General features: G+C 37.6%; 1 protein-coding gene across 1 annotated transcript in view; it reads right to left on the reverse strand.

The window, feature by feature from the left end:
* ANXA10 (annexin A10) overlaps positions 1 to 19,441 on the reverse strand; it is a 65,901-nt gene extending 46,460 nt beyond the window's left edge. Inside the window, exon 1 of the mRNA XM_007116319.1 lies at positions 19,258 to 19,441. Within this exon, the coding sequence (XP_007116381.1) occupies positions 19,258 to 19,275 (18 nt within the window). The 5' untranslated portion in view covers positions 19,276 to 19,441. The remainder of the gene's footprint in view (positions 1 to 19,257) is intronic.
* Positions 19,442 to 20,592: the final 1,151 nt, after the last annotated feature.

Genomic DNA, 20,592 nt, shown 5'->3' on the forward strand with positions numbered 1-20,592 from the left:
GGGGGGGTGTGTGTGTGTGTGTGTGTGTGTGTGTGTGTGTGTGTGTGTGTGTGTGTGTGTGTGTGTGCGCGCGCGCGTGTGCGTGCGTGTGAAGGAGGGATTGAGGAAATTAGGGAAAGACAGCCAAAAATAGATTCCCATTAGCTGGGTCACCAAAGTGCATTTAAGAACAGAATGTCTAGTATTTAACTTCAGTAGAACCCCAGTCTAGACCCCCCCTGTTATCATGAACCCCCGTTGTTTTCTGTCTCTTTTGGTGGCCGCTATGGACGAGAACGGCTCCAGGCAGAGCAGACACCCTGGCCCGGCACCTGGCAGGGCAGTTGGCACAGCCAGCTCCAGCCCCAGATCCAGGACACCCAGACCAGGTCCTCGAGCGGGCAGGAGGCCGGCTGTCCAGCTCGTCTGTGTGGGCCAGTGCCTCTGAGCGTCTGAGCTGCTGCCTGCACGTCCCCACCCCTCCCTCGTGGTGGGGCTTTCGGGCGCACAGAGTGGCAGCCCCCGGGGCTCTTCCGCCGGCCGGCTGCCGGCCACGGGGAGTGGGGCTGGCATGGGGCGTGGCAGGGAGCCAGGCACAGCGTTGGTGGGGATGGCTTTCTCTCGATGGTGTTCTGCAGGAGGGAAGCAGTTAGGGTTGTCCCATGATGGGTCACCAGCCACTGAGAAGGGACAGCACACATGGGCCGGCTGGATGTCGCCCACGCGACCAAAACGAAATGGAAACATCGCTTAAAGTGAGTGAGAGAACCGTTGATCTTTATTCCCTGTGTTCCTCTGGCCTCAGATGAGAATCTTTAGGGAGAAAGAGTAACCGGGAGAAGAGTTTTTGTGAACTTAATTTGAGTCATAAAGGACAGGATGACTGCAGCTTACGCCTGGGTTACACTTGAAAAGGAAATATATATCTATCATATAATCTAAATAGAGCTGAATGATCTGATGTCTACCACAGCTACTGATATTAAGATAGGCTGAGCTATATTTTCAGATTGATGCAGAGGTGTTTATGACTACGAACCAATTACTAAATTAGCTGCTGTAAAATCTTTACAGCTTAGTAGGTGGATGTCACGGAGTTTAAGAGAAGCATGGAGGAGGCCGGGTTCACCCACATAGCCTCTTGTGATTACCATCCAAGAGCGTCTTCACTCACGTGACTGTATGTTTTGAGGAAACAGTTGTGTAGGAAGATGAAATTGATGCTAACTTTATCTTAACAACAACAGGTCCTGTAAACTTTATCTTAGTATATGTGGTAGAAGACCACAAAACTTAACCTCATCAGAGTAAAATCGATGGCATCAAATGACTGCTTACTCTTGAAGGCTCAAGATATTCGATTCCTAAACCCTGGGATCTGCGAACGTTACCTCACCTGCCAAAGGGGACTCTGCAGGTGTGATTAAGTGAAGGATTTTGAGATGGAGAGATTGTCCTGGATTAAGCTGGGAGGCTGTAAATACAATCCCACCTGCCCTCGTGAGAAGGGGGCCAGAGGGGGATTTGACTACAGGGGCAGAAGGTGACGGGAAGCCGAAAGCAAGGTGCCACGATACTGGCTGTGAAGATGAAGGAAGGACACGTGGTCCGGGGATGCGGGTGACTTCTGGCAGCTCGGAAAGCTGAAGAGGCCGTCCTTCCCGGAGCCTCCGGGGGGAGCCAGCCCCGCCGGCAGCCCCACCTGGGCCTGGTAAAACCGTTTTCAGATTCCTGACCTCCAGAGCTGTAAGGGAATACATTTGTTTCAAGCCACTACCTTGTGGTAATTTGTTATAGCAGCAACAGAAAATTAGCAGCCACCTTGGAATCCTTGTTTCCACGTGTCCTCCCATCCTAAACCCTTACATCACAAACTTACTCCTTCCCAGTCAGGCCCACACCCCCTCATCAAAAGATACGCTTAAACCAAGCCCCCCAAACCTCATAAAGATCCTGCTGTTCCCCCTCCGCGCTGAGGTGCTATTAAGACCCTCAAGGTAGACCTTCCCCTCACATGTGCTTCATCCTCCGAGTGTTCTGGTGCTGTTTGGGGGAAGTCAGCATTTGATAAGATCTAATGAGGAAATCTGAAGTAACATTCTGCCTGGATAAATAAAAGGCAATGGGTTATTACTGTTCTATAAGTAAATCAAGAAAGTCACTGAAGTTACCAGAAAGAATATGTTTCATAGTGTAAAAGATCATAGAAGGATTTCATGTGACTGATGCCACCTAAGGAGGATTGTAAGGAGATTATTGCTACTTGATAATTCTGTCCAGGGTCTTTCAGAATAAACGGAAAAAAGACATGGCGATGAGATTATAAATTATGGAAGAAACAATAAAATATGGAGACATAATTTAGGACATTATATTTAATGTGTATACAGCTGGGAGAGAGCAGAACAATGGAAGAAAAACTAATAAAAGAAAAAGTAGAAAAAATTCAGGCAGTGAAAGAATCACATTCTTGTGATGTGATGAAAAGGGACCATCCGTACTGGGGAATATTAATGAAAAAATCAACACTTAAGAGACATTAACACGTTCAAGTTTGCTTACTAGGGAAATAATCAAACTGGGATCAGAATTCTCTTCCGCAAAACTAAATGTTAGAAGGCATTTGATCAGTCTTTCCAGAATTCAGAGGGAACAATTTAGGATTCAAAAGTTTTAAACCCAGCAGACTGTAATTTAAAAGAAAGGGCAAAAGAAAAAGATACCACCTACATAGCCTTTTCAGATCATGGTAAGAATGATTCAGCCCAATGAAGCTGAATCAGTGCAAGGAAGTCAAGTGAAGAACAGAAGTAGTTCAATACTATTAGCACCTCAATCCAATAGTCAGCACCCATTGAGTTTCCAGTATGTCCCCAAAATAGTGTTACTTTACACTACTGAACTCCAAGGAATTAAACAAACAATCAAAAATACACACGAGCCAGGTTGGTACTATTGCTACAGATGAAACGACGTTTAGAGAGGTCAATTTCTGTTCGTAGATCACATACTTAGTGAGCGATGGTGTCCAGATCCAGACCCAGCTCGGTCTGATTCCAGCCCCCGTGTTCTTTTATTTATGTTTAATTTAATTTTTTAGTTTATATTGGAGTATAGTTGATATACAATGTTGTGTTACTTTCAGGTGTACAGCAAAGTGATTCAGTTATATATATACATGTATCCATTCTTTTTTAGATTCTTTCCCTATATAGATTATTATAGAATATTGAGTATAGTTCCCTGTGCTATACAGTATATCCTTGTTGATTATCTATTTTATATATAGTAGTGTGTATATGTTAATCCCAAACTCCTAATTTATCCCTCCCCCCAGTGTTTCCCCTTTGGTAACCATAAGTTTGTTTTTGAAGATGTGGTACATATATACAGTGGACTATTACTCAGCCCAAAGAAGAATGAAATAATGCCATTTGCAGCAACATGGACAGTCATAGAGATTATCATACGAAGTGAAGTAAGCCAGACAGAGAGAGACAAATATCACATGACATCACTTACATGCTGAATCTAAAAAAAAAAAAAAAGTTACAGATGAACTTATTTACAGAACAGAAACAGACTCACAGACTTCAAAAACCAACCCCTATGTTCTTAACTGCTAGACTCCCTTCTGAACATGGAAGGAATTCAAGTGGGAATTTTTAATCATTAAATAATAAACCTACACTCAATATAATCGAGTTAGCAAATAAGAACATCTCTGACAAAAAGTTAAAACATCATTTATGATCTCATTGTCGACAAATTATTGTTAAATATTTAATGTCTATAACAAAAGGACGTATCTGCCACATCCTTTTCTTGTGCTTTTCCTATCTTTACATATAATTGTATTTTTCCAAATGGAATCATGTGTTACATATTGGGTAGTCTGTCTTTTCCTAGTGTACCACTCTATAGGAGATATCTTAAAGTCTCAAAGTCTCATCTGCTCTTTTCTTATCTTTGAAGATAAAAATATCGTGCAGCGGGTCTAAAAATACTGCTCAACCTTAAGGATGAATAGCCTAATTAATAATGTGTCCTAACACTCTTTTAATTTTCATCCATAATATATTATTTAAAGAGACCTGAAATCACATTTAAATCCAATAAATATATCCACGTCCCCAATAAGACAATGTGTAAGTGTGTTTTGCAAACCTGGTTTTCTGAGGTGAGGGAGGCTCTATGCTTCTTGCTTGCTGTATAGCTACCTTGCAGTTTAAACAGCGCCTTTGCGTTCTTTGTTTAATTTGAAGTTATCAACAAGGCTGTATCAGGCAAGGCAAGTGTTCTTATTTCTACATTACATCTAAAAACTGATGACTCAATATTTATATAACATCATTGGCTTAATGATTGGCAGACCATAATAATAATGTTTTGACTTTAGACCCAGTGCTTTCCCTGTATATCCTACCTCTCATTCTTCTTCTTTTTTACTCTTTGTTGATTATTATTCTTATATTTCAAAAACCTAATGCTACTTTCATATTTGTTTTTGTCCCTTATAAAAAGATTAAAATACCCTAATGCCCATAACATAATCTAGAGGAATAAAGCATATCATTCCTTCAACTTTTTAAAGGTTAACGAGGAAGCAAATTCAATATAGGATCGATAGCTCAAACTCAAGGAACACATGCAGTCCTGAATTTCACTTTTAAGATAGAGATTATGTAGACTTTTTTTTTTTTTTTTTTTTTTGCGGTACGCGGGCCTCTCACTGTTGCGGCCCCTCCCGCTGCGGAGCACAGGCTCCGGACGCGCAGGCTCAGCGGCCACGGCTCACGGGCCCAGCCGCTCCGCGGCACGTGGGATCCTCCCGGACCGGGGCGCGAACCCGCGTCCCCTGCATCGGCAGGCGGACTCTCAACCACTGCGCCACCAGGGAAGCCCTATGTAGACATTTAATGTGTGAAGAATTGCATCTCATGGGTTTATTAGAACAATTTCTACAAAATGAGGTTGCAGCTCTTAGACGAATGGTGATTTCAGCCACTCTCCTCTAATTTGATATTTTTAGAGGTTAGTAACCAGCACTCTCAAAGCCCAATAATCTGTTTCACAAATAGAAACAGCCTCCTGGTGATAAGAATTCTTTAGCTTTCCGTAACAGAAATCAGTGATAATGTTATCTAGTGAACTGCATGTTCTTGAGATGTTAATGAGAAAAAGAATGGCTTCTTTGGCCTACCATTTACTTCCTTTTAAAACGCTGAAAGGCTACTGTGAAAGAAATCATGATGTTCTTTTCCCAACAGATTTTACCTTTATAATAATGCTTGGTTCTAGCTGGTATGACATTTTTTCTTTTCTCTGAGTTAATATAAACTAAAGCAAGAGAATATGTTTTTCTTTTTTTAATCTCCAAACAAGCTTTATTTACATTTATTTTTTTTTTAATTTTTTTTTTTTGCGGTACGCGGGCCTCTCACTGCTGTGCCCTCTCCCGTTGCGGAGCACAGGCTCCGGACGCGCAGGCTCAGCGGCCATGGCTCACGGGCCCAGCCGCTCCGCGGCACGAACCCGTGTCCCCTGCATCGGCAGGCGGACTCTCAACCACTGCGCCACCAGGGAAGCCCCCCTACGTTTACTTTTAATAAGAGCTATAAAACAAGTCTCAACAAGCAGAAATTTAATTACATCCATGCATTTGATCTGATGAACATACTGTTCACAGTAAAGCTTTACCTATAAATATATGTTGAAAATACAAATTAAGCATCCGTGTTAAGCAGTGTGGCCTGTTTTCTAGATATCGTAAATTTTGTTCTGGAATTATCTGTATAGTCTCAGGAAGGGCCTATGTTTTTATTTTTATTTTTTTTTAACATCTTTATTGTAGTATAATTGTTTTACAATGGTGTGTTAGTTTCTGCCTTATAACAAAATGAATCAGCTGTACATATACATATATCCCCATATCTCCTCCCTCTTGCGTCTCCCTCCCTCCCACCCTCCCCATCCCACCCCTCTAGGTGGTCACAAGTCACCGAGCTGATCTCCCTGTGCTAGGCATGGACTTATAAATACTACCAAATGTAAGATAGATAGCTAGTGGGAAATAGCCGCATAGCACAGAGAATATGGTTATTTTAAAAAAACAGTTCTCAGCTAAGTAAAATTTTGGCTGGATAATCTGTAAATTAAGTTGTTTAGCTATAAAACAAAGAAATTTTATATTTCTCTATTGAAGGAAATTTAACCCAAACAAAAGTTTTAGAATTTTGCAATTAATTTTGATAGACATATGACTAATATATTTTACAGAGTTAGACTAATGGCCAGTTTGTTTAGGGCAATTTTTACTTTGAACTGTTTTAAATATCCTGCAAAGCATTTCTACTTCATTCAGTGAGTGAAGATGTATAAATCTAAAACAAAGCAAAACCAAACACCAAAACCCCAAAACACACACAAAAAACAAAAACAAAGAATTATACTGAAGAAAAAATATGGCGTCACAATAAACATGGAAAAAATATGGATTCATAATAAAGGTGGAAATGTGGAATCATATTCGTTACTAGAAGATTTCTTTATACACATTAGTTGTGCCTCAGGCCATCATTTGCTCTGGGGATGCAGGAGGCAGAGGACCACATTGTACCTTGACTGGTTTTACATCAATTGGTTCACAGCTTTCTACTTCCTTAATGAAATACATTGATGGCATCACAGTAAGGAATCCAAGATCAGGGAGACATTAATTAACTTTACTAATAGATAAAATGCTTTTAAATTGTTTTTAAAGGTAATTTTAAATTTCTCAAGAGTACCTGGGTTCTTGGAGTTACATTTTGTTATGCTTTTACTTGTAAAAGATGATGAAGGTTCTGATAAATAGCAATTAAGAAGTGACCTCATTGTGAAGAATAGATCTCAGAAGTCGTCAAATGTTTAGGAAGGGAAAAATTCAGAAAATATTGATGGTCATCTGGTTATATGGTAAAGGTGTCCCCCTTTTTTTAACCTTCAGAGTAATCTGTCAGCTATTTGTCAAACCCCACAGTGATACCAGGATACATTCAGGAAATGATAATCACCTACTCAAGGGGGGAATCCAGTCCCTTTATTTTTTAAAGTAGTACTCAATTGGTTACTTTTACACTTTGAAGCATTGGTAATGCACCTGTAATTTTCCTAGTATGCACTTAAGTACCGTGCCATAATCTGCTCTAAATTGCATTTGACATGCTTTTATGTTACTTTTCTTCATTTAAAAAATGTAATAGGTACAGAAATGTAAGCGTAATAGGTAAAGCAGTACTAGTATTCAGATAATTTACAAAACCTGAGAGCACGTGCTGAGGAGACCAAAATCCGTCAACATTCATATGGTGTTTTATATTAAAGGGAAAATTTCTACCAAATAAAATATGGGTGTGTTAGAGGCGAATCAGTTATGGGTTGCACCACATGAGACATATATTAATCTTCTTTCTGGAAAGTGAAGATTGGTAGATAGATTCATTTGATAGACAAACAATAGGGAAAAAGTGGCAAACAGTCAAGATGTTTATATAACACCGTAGTAGGATTTTAACTTTGGTCCCTTCATAGTTCCATTTCCCTGAGGCTCTAATTTTCTGGCAAAACAGTGGCTTCCAACAGCATCCACACTCCAAAGTGAAGGGTGGACCACCTGGGCGGAGGTTGCAAAGAAGGTTCTAGAAACCAGTTTTGTAAATCTTAGCCACTCAGCAACCTGGAGGAGGTGAAGCGGCTCTGAAATTATAGGTGGGAGTATTTGGGTTGAGGTGATGGTGTTCTGAGGTCTTCCTGTGCTGCCATGGGAACTGGGGTGAAGGGTACAGGGCGGGGGTGTCTTCAACAAGGGGGCTGCCTGGAGAACTTGAATATGTCCACAGAGTTCTGGGGACCCAGTGACACACACTGCAAATAAGGCTAAAGCCGAGACTCTGGCTAAGCATCTGCCCAGTGTGAGGAGGGCAGCTTTACTGGGGATGCCTCAACTACAAGTGTTTATTCCATCCCAGAGCCAGTGGGGATGTGGGGCGTGTGCGTGTTTACTGAGAGCCCCAAAGTAGGACACGTTCGTCACGAGTCATTTTGAAGGGATCTGGCTCCAAATCTTTCTTCCCTTTGATTGATCTGCTTATACCATTGCCAGTGGGGTCCATGTGAAAGGGATACTCATATTGCGATGATTTCATGGTAAACTTTGTTTTTCTGAGGACCCCTCAGGGAAGAGTTAAGAGGCCCCCCCACCTAATGTGGACTAACTCCTCCTAGAAACTCCATGAAATTGTCCGTGTTCTGTGCCGCTGACTAAAACCCCTCCATCTCTCTATATGAGGCATCTTTATTCTCCATGGTTTACATGTTCCTGATTAAAAGAGGAGGGGCATGAAAGGAAACGTCTATCAAGTCGGTGAAAAACTGTGACAAATATCATGTAGCCTGTACCCAGGAAACATCTGATAGTGACCTTCTCTGGACATTGTGAAGAATAAAGTGTAGCCAGTAAAAGTTAGGAACTTCTCTCACCTCCCTTGTTGGTGAAGTTTTCTATCTCGCTAGAGTCAGGCTGGCTGGGTCTCCAATCATCTTTGTTCCTTGCTGTACAATGTAGCAAGTTACTTAAGCACTCCTGATTCACGCATTGTGGAGTTACAAAGGTACTTTGTTTACTTGAGTTATTTATGAAGAATGGTGAGATATCATGTCAATCAGTAGTAGTTATTATTAATCCTATTCCTCTTCTTCCTCATTATCACCATTAACTTCAACCTGTAACCCCACTTAGGTCTTGATTCTTCTTCTGAGAGTTTCAGGGGATGCTACCATTTTCAAGAATCAATTTTCTATAAAATTGGAAATGCTAATTTCATTGAGTTGTAAAATTAAAATTTTTAGTCTTTTAAATTTTCACAGTTGTATTTATTTTCTGTTTCTCATATATATTAGAAATTCATAATAAATGCTTTAAAAATTGTTGATCTATAATTGTTTCTACCATGCAACATTAACAAGTTGATCACAGAGTATAACAGTTTTCAAGACTTTACGGACTTTTTCTGATCAAAACCAGGCAGGAGAAACAGTCAACCATCTACATTCATTATGAAAGTCTGGCATTTATGATACTCAATTTCTTTCAGTGCTTAAAGGAACAATTATAACATTAAATGCATATATTAGAAAAAAAGTTCTCAAATTAAAAATTTAACCTTTCACCATAAGAAATTAGAAAAATAATGGAAAATTACACTCAAAGCAAGCAGAAGGTAGGAAGTGATAAAGACAAGAGTAGAAATCAATAAAATTAAAAAGAGAAAAATAAAATAAAGGAAATCATAAGCTTGCTTTTTTTTTTTTTTTTCACTGCGCCACCAGGGAAGCCCTAAGCTTGCTTTTTGAGCAACAATAAAACTAATAAAACTCCAGCCAGACTGACAGAGAAAAACAGAGAAGATACAAACTGTAAATATGAAAATAGCTGACACATCACTACCAAAAGGAATGCTAAGAACAATTCTATGCCCATAAATATGACAATTTAAATTCCTTGGCAGACGGAAACTATCAAGATTCACTCAAGAAGAACAAATAACCCGAATAGCCTCATATCTCTTGAGGAAATCGAATTCATAGTTAGCATGACATCAACAAGAAGTACTTCAGGTACTTAGTTTCACTGGAGATTTTTACCAACCATTCAAGGAATAAATAATAACCAATTTTACAAAGTCTCATAAGAAATAGACGAGAACACTTTCTAACTCATTTCATGGAGCCAAAATTGCACTAACACCAAAGCAAAACTGTTACGAGAAAAGAAAATTACAGAACGGTAACACTTATTAACATCGATGCAAAAAAGCCCAATCTAATGTAAGAAATTCCAATGCAGCGACATATAAAAAGAATAAGTAGCATGACCAAGTGAGGTTTATTCCAAGAATGCAAGGCTGATTTGACATTCAAAAATCAATCAATTTATTTCATCATACTGAAAGTCAAAGGAATTAGAACAGCTGAAACAGATTTGAAAAAGACAAACAAAATTAAAGGAATAATGCTAATTGATTTTAAGAATTAGTATGAAGTCACAGTAATAATGAGATGGTGGTATTGGCTAATGTTATAGAAAATAAGATCAGTGGAACAGAATAGAGAATCTAGCAATAGATCCATATAAATACATAATTTTTGACAAAGTTGTAAAAGCAATTCAATGGAGAAAGAATAGTTTTTCCAAGAAATGGTGGTATAAAAACTGAACATCCATATGAAAAAAAAAAAAATTAAGCTTGACCTATACCTCACACCTTATACAAAAATTAACCCCAAATTGATCATAGACCTAAATAGACATGTTAACTGTGTGAAATATCTGGAAGAAAATATAGGAGAAAATCTGCATGACTTTGGCTTAGTCAAAAAGTTTTAGACATGACAACAAAAATACAATCTATAAAGAAAAAAAGATAAATTGAACTTCACCACAGTTGAAAACTTTGGCTCTATGAAAAATGTTGTTAAAAGAAAAGAGAAGTCACAGAATGGGAGAAAATATTTGTAAATCGCATTTTTTATCAAGCCCTTTTATCTAAAATATATAAAGGCCAATAAAAAATTAACAAACAAAAAAACCAACTTAGAAAATAGGTAAGCATTATAAACAGACACATTTCCAATGAAGGTATAATAAGCATATGAAAAACTACGGATATCATTTACATTAAAAAATGCAAAGTAAAACTACAGTGAGATACTGCTACATACATTGCTGGTCGGAATGCAAAATTGTGGGCCACTTTGGAATAACAATTGGGCAATTTCTTATAAAGTTTAAACACAGTCTTAGCATATAGCCTGGCAATCCGACCCCTAGATATTTATCTAAAGCAATGGGAACTTTACTCAAAAACCATAACTTGAGTGTTCTTAGAAGCTTTGCTTGTAATTATCAAAAGTTAGAAACAAGCCATTTGTCCTTCAAGCTGAGTGGATAAACAGACGGCGGTATACTCATTCAATACTGCTTTTCAGCCATAAAAAGACAGCTAGTGATTCATGCAGCAACTTGGATAACTGTTAAATGCACCCCACCAAGTGAAAGAAGCCATTTCCAGATGGGTTTATAGTCTGTGATTCCATTTATGTGACAATCTGGAAAAGGTAGAACTAGAGAAAAGGTAAACAGATCAGTGTTTGCCAGGTTTGAGGGCTGGGGTGTTGGTTGACTACAGACTGGGAGTGTGGAGGATGTTTGGGGTGATGGAAGTCTCTATAAGGAAATGGATCGGATACATGACTCAGAACTCTTACGAGTGTATATACCACAAAGAACACATTTTACCACACGTAAATTAAATTTAACAAAATCAACTGTGAAGTAAGGGAACCCGACAGGGAATGCAGATTGTAGCAAACAAATCTGTCTAAATTACACACGACCCTTGTAGCCACAGTTAAGTGGGCTGGGAGAAGGGACGTGCCCTAAGTAACTTCACAAAATAGTGTTTGTTGGGAGACGGTAAAGCTAAGGATGGAAAGAACCCAAACAATGTCCTCTCCTTTCTCACAGGGCTATGGCTTAGCACACTCTAAACTACATGTACATGTATGATGGAGTTAAACAAATGAGCACATGTATTTTAGATATTGATAGTTACCGTTTTTATTGTGTGAGAAAGAATTTGTAAATAACGGTGAAGGTTAAAATGTGGGACTGAATTAGATCGGATGTATCAATATGAAGGTAGATGATAGGTAGCTAGAGAGAGAGGGAGAGAGAGAGAACCATCACCACAGGTAACTTTAATATGAGCCAGGTGTGTAGACAGGGAGGGACCTGCAAAGTCTGTTAAGTTCCCTTCCTGTGCCCCTTGTGTCTGCTGGCCCAGCAGACCCGTGTTTATCAAACGTGTGCTTTTCTGTCTCCATGTGAATTGCCTTTCTCCCCTTTGAGGTCCCAAACCCTACCTCCCAACATTCTCTTTTATCTTTGAAGATGTTGTTTAAGTTGAGGGTTTCAGCCATTTTGGCAAGTGACTCAGTTTTCCTGGGTCTCTCCCATGTATACATGCTTTTCAACTTTTGTGTGATTTTCTGCTGTTCATCTGTCTCATGTCCGTTTAATTCTTAGACCAGCCAGAAGAACCTAGATGGATAGAGGAAAATTTCTTCCTCCCTGACAGGGTTACTATTTGTACTTATTTCCCTCTGCTAAATAACTAAAGTAACATTTTCCAAAACCATTTCCATCTTTGAAGCATTCAAATTACTCCAAATCAGTATTATTATACATAAGAAAAAGACCAAGTCCACTAAATCAAGAAATCAGCTCCTTCAAGGAAGACTTGGCATATCTGTACATGGTCACCCTATCATGCAGTGTCTGGAATAACACAGAATAAGGGCTGCAGGGGACTGAGTTCTCCAGGAGCTTCTACTGGCAATTAAGTTGCTGTATGTTCAGTTGTGACCACGGTTGCACCAAAAATTCCCATTTCAAAACCAGTAATTGACATGTCATTGAGGGTTCACAAATCTGACTCTTTTGTGCTTTGAAAGGACTACTGTACTCACTATGAATATTTGCTTTTTTTTAATGAGTTACATGCTTGATTAAACACACAGTAGTCAGTAAACAGGTGATGAAAAGTACACAGAAGGTGTGTGGCCCCAGGTACCAGTGTCTCTATCTTTCAGCACCCTTGTCTGTTTTTTTATTTACCCTTTAAAACAACATTTTGAGACTGGCAACCAAATGAAAGCTTAGCAGAATGTGTACATATATTCAGTATCTCTAAAGAATTGAACAATAATTCAAGCAGATTAATATTGTAGTGATGACAAGAACACAAGAGTCATCCAACTATAAAATACAATAGGATTCATATATTTTTTAAACCATTACTAATACACATTTCTAAGAACAGTGTGCCTGCTGGGGTTAAAGTGCTTTTTGTTAGTAGCTTGAAAAAATATTTCTGCCATGCTATCAATTCTCACTCATTTAAAAATAAAATAGTACAAACATTGCAATTGAGAGATAGGATGATAAAATACATTGATATTCAGTTGCTTTATTACAGACTGCCACAAAAATAAAGATGAAAAGACAGTCCAGAGTAGCCTGTGAGTGAAATTGATTCCCACTTTCTCCTTAACAGGACAATGTAAAACACTGTATCTTATGCACAAATAGCCTAGAATTACTTTTGTGTTTTGTACGTGATACATGTCACGGTCTGTTAACATTTTATTTTCCTGGTTCCTTTGAGCATAATTACCAGAATGTCTGAAGGATATACATCAAAGTATAATTGAGAAAGAATATAGTCACAACTCTGTGTTGTGATAAGATGGGATGCTGGAGAAGAAGATGGGTCCTAAGAAGCAGTCTTTTCTGCTCCCTGGATTAGACAGGCATGTCCGCAAACTCTAAGCAGAGTTTTAGGAATTCCTGGAGGCAATTCGAAAGAGGCTGAGGCAGGGAGATTGACAGCGTGAACTCTGAAAAACTTTAAACTATTCCCATAATCCTTTCTGTTTTGGTGAATGATTACAAGGAATTTGTGCTGATAGCAGAAATCTGTGGTAGATAGAGGGCTGGGTGTTGGTCTAGAGGTGGTGCTCCAGCAATGAAAAATCAGCAAGTAACGCCCTCTTAATGGTGTCTCTCTATCTGCTTTCCCCATTTCCCCTCATCCCGGAAGGACGTGACTCATTAAAATCACTCTGAGACTCATTGCTCCAACATCATTTCTTCAGTCTTTAACCTGCTGACTTAACAAAAGAAGTACAGTTTTTGAAAGTGATTTGTGATAATCCAATGACATTCTTCTTGTACTGTTTAAGTGGGTTGATTAATTCGAAAAAATTAAAATATCATCAACCATATTTTTTCTGTTCCTTGGGTTTTACAGCCCCCAGTGCTGTTTACATTTGCAGCGGGTTCTGGCTTTGCCATAATGCTTATTGAAATGAGCACAATGTATTAATGTGACATTAATACATTGTATAACGTCAAAATCTGGAAACCTCTAGCATTTAAAAGAAGTCAGCATATCCAGAGAGGTATGTTAGAAAGGTGTCTTATCTTCCATAGGCGCTGTGATCCGTATACTGTAAGCACTTTGGAAAATGGAAATGACCCTACACATTGAAGCCTTATTCTTCTTCTTCCTCTCATGGTAAATACTCTAAGAACTGGTAAACCAGGACCAAACCTTGTTCACAAGCTCCTCTTTAATGTTTTTACCTCCTACTCTGTACCTCACTCCAGGATGATGATGGCTCCTACACCATCATCAATGTGTCAATAGAATGCATGTTTTTGACGATCATTCTCACTGTTGTGTCCCCAAGACGTAGAAGCTAGCGCAAAGATAGAAGCAGGGGGCCAGGTAGGAGGCTATTGCATGAACTCGGCAAATGATGATGTTGCTGGCATGGGCCAGGGCAGTTGGAGAGGGAGTAATGAGAGGTGGTCGTATAATGAATACTGTGAATGTGTAGAGCCAAAAGGTTTTGCTGATGGATTATTTGTAAGGTATGAGAGAGACAGAGGAATCAGGGATAACTCCGATTTTTAACTTTTTACTTCTTTTTTCCCCCTTTGACCTAAAAGGAGGATAACGTTTTCACTTCCTGTGTAGACACCTGGTTATACGAATCTGGGTTTTGGGCATAGATGCTGGGTTGAGGTACATATTCAAGGAAGACTCTGTGTGTATGTTGTAATTAAAACCGTCAGATTGGCTACCATGACCAAAGGAGTGGCTATAAGTTGGAAAGAGAAAAGTTTCCAGAATTTAGCCCCGGGGATTTCCTGGCAAAAGGAGACTGTGTCAGACCACACTCATACCTAGCAGGAAAAGGCATGAGAGTCGCGTATGGGGTCAGGAACGTAGAGGTCGCTGCTTACCTCTGTCGGACCCTTCAGGCGGAGGGGCTTTGGTGTGAAAGCCCAGTTAGGATGGAGCCAGAGATTTGGAGGAAAGGAATTGGATACAAAGGAATTGGATACAATTCCTACAATGAGGCCTTTTGCCATAAAAATTAGAATTTGGCAGTAACCGATGAGGGAAGTAGGATTGTGAAATTTTTTAGCGTGGTAGAAACTATTTATAAGTAAATGTTACGTTGAGTTTAAGAGAATATATTTCCACCCATGAAACTTTTAATGTTATTCAAATTTATGCATAAATGTTATGAATAATCACACACATATATGAATATACATATATATGTCTCTATGACTATGTATAGGAACAATCACACACACATATATGAATATACATATATATGTATCTATGAATATGCGTAATGGGTGCAGTCTCAACCTCCCTTCCAGAAGCAGTGTTTCGGGCTGTTGAAAGCCAGGACTCTTGCATTAGTTGGGTTCAAGCTTTGGCACAACTGCTTAATAAAGCTGTTAATAATAGTTCACCTTTCCAGGTGTTATTGATGCCCCTGGTCTTCTTGGTGTTTTACCTGCCACTTAATTCTCAAGAGACTCTTCTAGTACAGGTGCTATGATAACACGCGCTTTACAGGTAGGAAAGTTGAGATGCAGAAAGATTAAGTACATTGTCCTCAGTCATGGATCCTCAGGGTAAAGCTGGCCTGAGTGCTTGTTAAATTATTATTCTACAGTCATGTTTGCCCAGCCCTTACCACAAAAGCAATCTATAGCTGTTAGAAGGGAGTTTTAAAATTTTAACAAACATGCTTACATATCACAACTAGGAAAAAGTGACTGCATTTAATTTTCCAATCTAATACATACTAGTTCAACAGAAGCTTCAGTTAAAGTGGTGGCCCTAACCAGTATGATTCATAACTTTTGTTGAATCCTAGTGTGTAAAGTTCAGAAAATCCAGTCTTGTGATAGTAAAAAGCAATCTACAGTATGAATAACCTTTTATTAATATTTGTTCAGTGAGTCGTATTGCAGATAAGCAATCAAAATCAGATTTCTTGGTTGGAATGTTTCCCCCAGGAATCCCTTTCAATAGGAAAAACCTGCTTTAAAAATGATCTTGCTTGTAAATCAGCTCTACTCCAATAAAAATTAAAAAAGTAAAGATCTTGCCCCTCAACAGCTTCTGCCCCCACGGGAGGCCTGCTCAGCCTGCAGTCCCTCCTGGATGGAAAGCCCGGAATTTGCTTCTGATTTGCTGAGCGTCTGCCTCCATCACCTGCCATTCACACCTAAGCAACAGCGCAGTTACTTCATATTAGTTGGGCTAAAATGCAGGATGTCTTGCTGCCCATGCTAGATGTTGCCTCAGTTGCTGATGCTGGACTGTTCTTGAGTCATTCTGGGAGCACATTTATGAGTAACAGCATCTTTGTGAAGATACTGGTGCTAATTTTCTCTCTTAACTGGGCTCACAAAGGATCTGCTCTTTCCTTCATAACCTAAAGTCTATATTATGTAGGATAATCACACCTAGGCGTGTTTGACCTCTTTCTGCTGGGAAATTTATTTAACTTCTCTAAGCCTCAGTATATTCATATGGAAAATGGGGATGATAATACTTGCCTTGAAGATTGTGAAGCCTAAAAATAATACATGGAAAACCACTGAGCAGAGTATCTGGAGCCTCCAAGAAGAATGGCAAGACCCTTGCATGTTCATTGGTATTTTTGTAAAAAGATTTTCTGTGACTATTAAATTAGACAAGGCACACAAAGCGTAGAGACACAGGAAATTTTAATAGTAATAGTTTCTCTCTATGTAATAGAGAATGTTAATTCACGTTCTGAATATGCATTCCATATGTTATATTGCTTGTGATATGCCTCTGCTTAACTTTTTTCTGTTAGTCAATAAATATGGTAGAAATAGGAAAGCTGTCAAAAGGAAAGGAAAAGGAATAGGACTAAAGTTTCCTGAGAGGCAAAAAGGAAGGGTATAACCCAATAAAGAAATCTATAGTAAATATAATGCTTCTGTACAAAAAGGGGGGATCAGTTGATGACAAAACAGGACAACAGCAGCCAGCAATTTCACTAGAAGAATCAGGGCAATATATTTGGAAGAGGCAGTATATTTCAGTGGATAAGAGCTTGAGTTACAATGACAGAGAGATACCTGGTTTAGATCCTGGCTTGGGCAAGTTTTTTTTTTAACACTGCAGTGAACTTTCCTCCGCTCCAAGAAGTAAATTATAATAACATCTTCCTGAAGGGGGATTTATATCTGGCTAATATATCAATCAAAACAATTCCAGGCTTGCCAAAATCCTTTAATTAAGTCTTGCTTTCAATAGACAGTTTTACAGCTAAGCACATAGTAAAATACTTGGCGTGAGTCAAGGGTAAATTTACCATCCCAGTATAACTAACTCACTTAAATTACCTTAATCATTGAGGACCATCTGACTCCATAATTCTAGAAAGTAATTTTAAAGGAGTGCATATGCTTATTTCTTATAGAACTATAACTACCTTTCAATAATTCTTGCCTCTTGCTTGATTTATATTTAAATTTTCTGTATTTTGTAACTGACATAACACATTACTTTGGTGTTCTCAAAAATAGCCATGCATTTATACGAAGCGGGTAAATTCAGATGTCATGTGTATTGAATTAGAACTGCTGAGCAGAGGGCCTGGGAGTCTGTTTTTAAGAAGCCACCCAGTCAATAATTATCTGCACTGTGATATGAGGACTTTTGCTTTCCTGCCCATGGAAGAGCTTATCTTTTGCTTAAGGACGCCAGACCCAGAATGGAGATTAAACAGATGAACTTAACCTCAAATATTGGTCTCTTTAATGCCAAATTTGTACAAGTTGGACCATATATCTTAAGAATATAAATGATTGTTCTAAAATATAATAATATTGATTATGTAAAACCATCTTATCATCAAAACTTGCTGAGATAATACCTAAAACCTAACATCTGTCCCTGAAATAGCTGATCAAAATACTTAAAGGGAATTTTCAGGTTTGCTCCAATCCAGCTTTTTAATCTCTGATTTTTTTTCTTTTTTAATCTCTGGTATTCTTTATCTGTTCCAGAAGCATGGCAAATCATTGCATTTCTTTAAAAGCTTGTTATCATTGGTAACTTTTAATAATCCCTGAAATATAATTTAAATATTCTATAAATGTTTATTTTGATACATTGGCATATAAATGTTAATATAAAAACCATACATGGCACACAGAATATAGTATTAATTACTTCCAAATAATTGTACTTGAATGAATAGAAAGGGAGAAAATTTATATTCATTCAAGTACAATTATTTGGAAGTATAATTGGGAGAAAGCAACTTGATTTTTACAGACTAAATCATTTACTGTACTGGCCTAAATTACCTAATGACTTTTATTTCTGTAGTGAAATGTAACTGCCTCACAATTAATAAGACAAAAAAAGTAAGTTTCAACTGCAAATGAGATCCTGAAATCTCAAGATAAAATTAAGATTCTTGAACCAACAGTGATGGAAAGTAGCCACATTTTAGGTCCTCATTCAATATTTGAAAAACAATATAAGTAAATAAAATTTTATAGGAATTAATACTTCGTAAATAACATTATTTTTGTGCCAAAGTTTAACCAAATAGTTATGCTGTACTTTTTGCATAAAAATTTTGCATTAAAAATGAAAGGCTTCCTGGAAGCATATTTCATAATACAGATTTCTAAAACATCATCATCAACACACAACACATTTATGTGTAATTTCCAAGACCATGTGAAATGGATATCTTTTCAAACAATGTATATTTAGGTAACTAAGTGTCTTTGTAGGCTCTTCCAAAGTTCGTGGACTATTAGAGCAATTGGGTCAAAATGATTCGGACAAGGTAGAAAAATAAAGTGACTAAACTGAGTTTTGCATTTGCTTAAATTCAACAGATAATTAGTCAAAAATGAACTGTACTTTCTGAAGATATCATAGATTTAAAATAAAAATTAACAATCAAGTTTATTTTTAGTTCCTTATAGAAAATAAATATGGAGACAAAAAATGTTGTTATAACTTCAGTTAGAATTCTGAGTCAGGTTCCTTAAGAAAGTAGGCGTCACTAAATTGCCTCTAGAGAACAATACATTACTTCAAAATTAGCACGAATTTGACATTTAATAGTATTAACTTTGTTTAATGGTTACACTGAGCATCTACTAATTAAAACTTTAATGAAGATAAATTAGAACACCAATATTTCCTGTTGAAAATGTCAAGTCCTGCAAATGAAATTTTATAAACAAGGTTCAAATCTCAAAGGACTGGAAAGTTTTACAGAAATAGCCATTATACTTACATAGTCTCCACAGAACATTTTGCTGAGAGTGGTTAACTTCAGAGCAGTTCAGAAGGTCTTTGGTATGTGGTCAGATGAGTAGACTTCTTTCACTGTGTCGCTAGAACAAAGTGAAGTTCACTGTTCAATCCAATTTAAATATGTCCACTGTCCACCTCAGTTTCTCAGGCAAGAAAATGAAGGGTCAGTTCTGGACACAGCAGGTCTCGAGACACAGCATTTATACTTAGCTACCAGTCACAGGTGAGTAGGCAGAATTTGTGCACAAAACAAATAGAACCAGTAGCCTAGCCCCTGGCCCCATGTTGATATAAGAAACATAAATTAGCGAACCAGTGAAAGAAGTGTAATCTTTTGAGAAAGCTGGTGACCTATGGAAAGTAGGTTGATTAACCACGAAGTTAATGATTTATTTTCTGCTTTGTCGGTTTTTAACACCCAGACTCTTTCAGGTACTCCAGCCCCTAGCTTCATGCTTGAAGTTGGTAGATTTTATGTGCATCTGTACCATTCTCTAAATATTTTGAACTATTATGTATCCCGTCATATGTTAAAAAATAATTGATTTAGGACAGAATTGATTACCCAGCAGGAAAAGTCTTTGGAGAAGTCATATATGCACCATCATTTCCACACTTTCATATATATATTATTTTAATATTTAACTTTATTACTTTTTAAGGAAACAAAATTTAAAAATACCTTCAACACCCAATATATTGTTAGGAAATATCTATAATCATAAGTTTCATACATTATTCCAAAAATCACACAATAAATGTGTATTATATCATTTTACTGCTACTTGCCATTTAGGGAACAATACAGTGTTCATTTAGTCTATAAAATTTCTAAAAGATTTTGAAAACAAATTAGGGATAAATAATTCTTGGTTGAAAGAACAGAGAATTATAAGTATTAACTGATCATCCATAACTCTAGGACCACTTTCTCCCAAATAAATCTGATGTTAAAATATGAAAAAATCATTAAGCAGGATGTTTTAATATATATATTATGAACAGAAAAATGTCTGATTCCTGCAGAGTTCAATTTATAATAGAATATGATTAACTTAATAATATACTTAGTACTATGAAAGATGTAAAGAAGCATGCCTGCTTTCAAGGAAGTTAAAATCTAGTAAGTCATACTATGTACATGTATGTGTGTGTATGCACATCTGTATTTGTGTCTGAATTTGATTCTTGTGTTTTTTCTGTGTAGATTTAGAGAGCATATGGTAATTGCTAAATAATAGTTATATGTATAGGATTCAGAATTTTAAAACAAATTTATGATTATTTTCTTTTTATGATTATTTTCAAAGGTTGT

Source organism: Physeter macrocephalus, chromosome 9 (genome assembly GCF_002837175.3).
Source record: "Physeter macrocephalus isolate SW-GA chromosome 9, ASM283717v5, whole genome shotgun sequence".
NCBI classification, from domain to species: Eukaryota; Metazoa; Chordata; class Mammalia; order Artiodactyla; family Physeteridae; genus Physeter; species Physeter macrocephalus.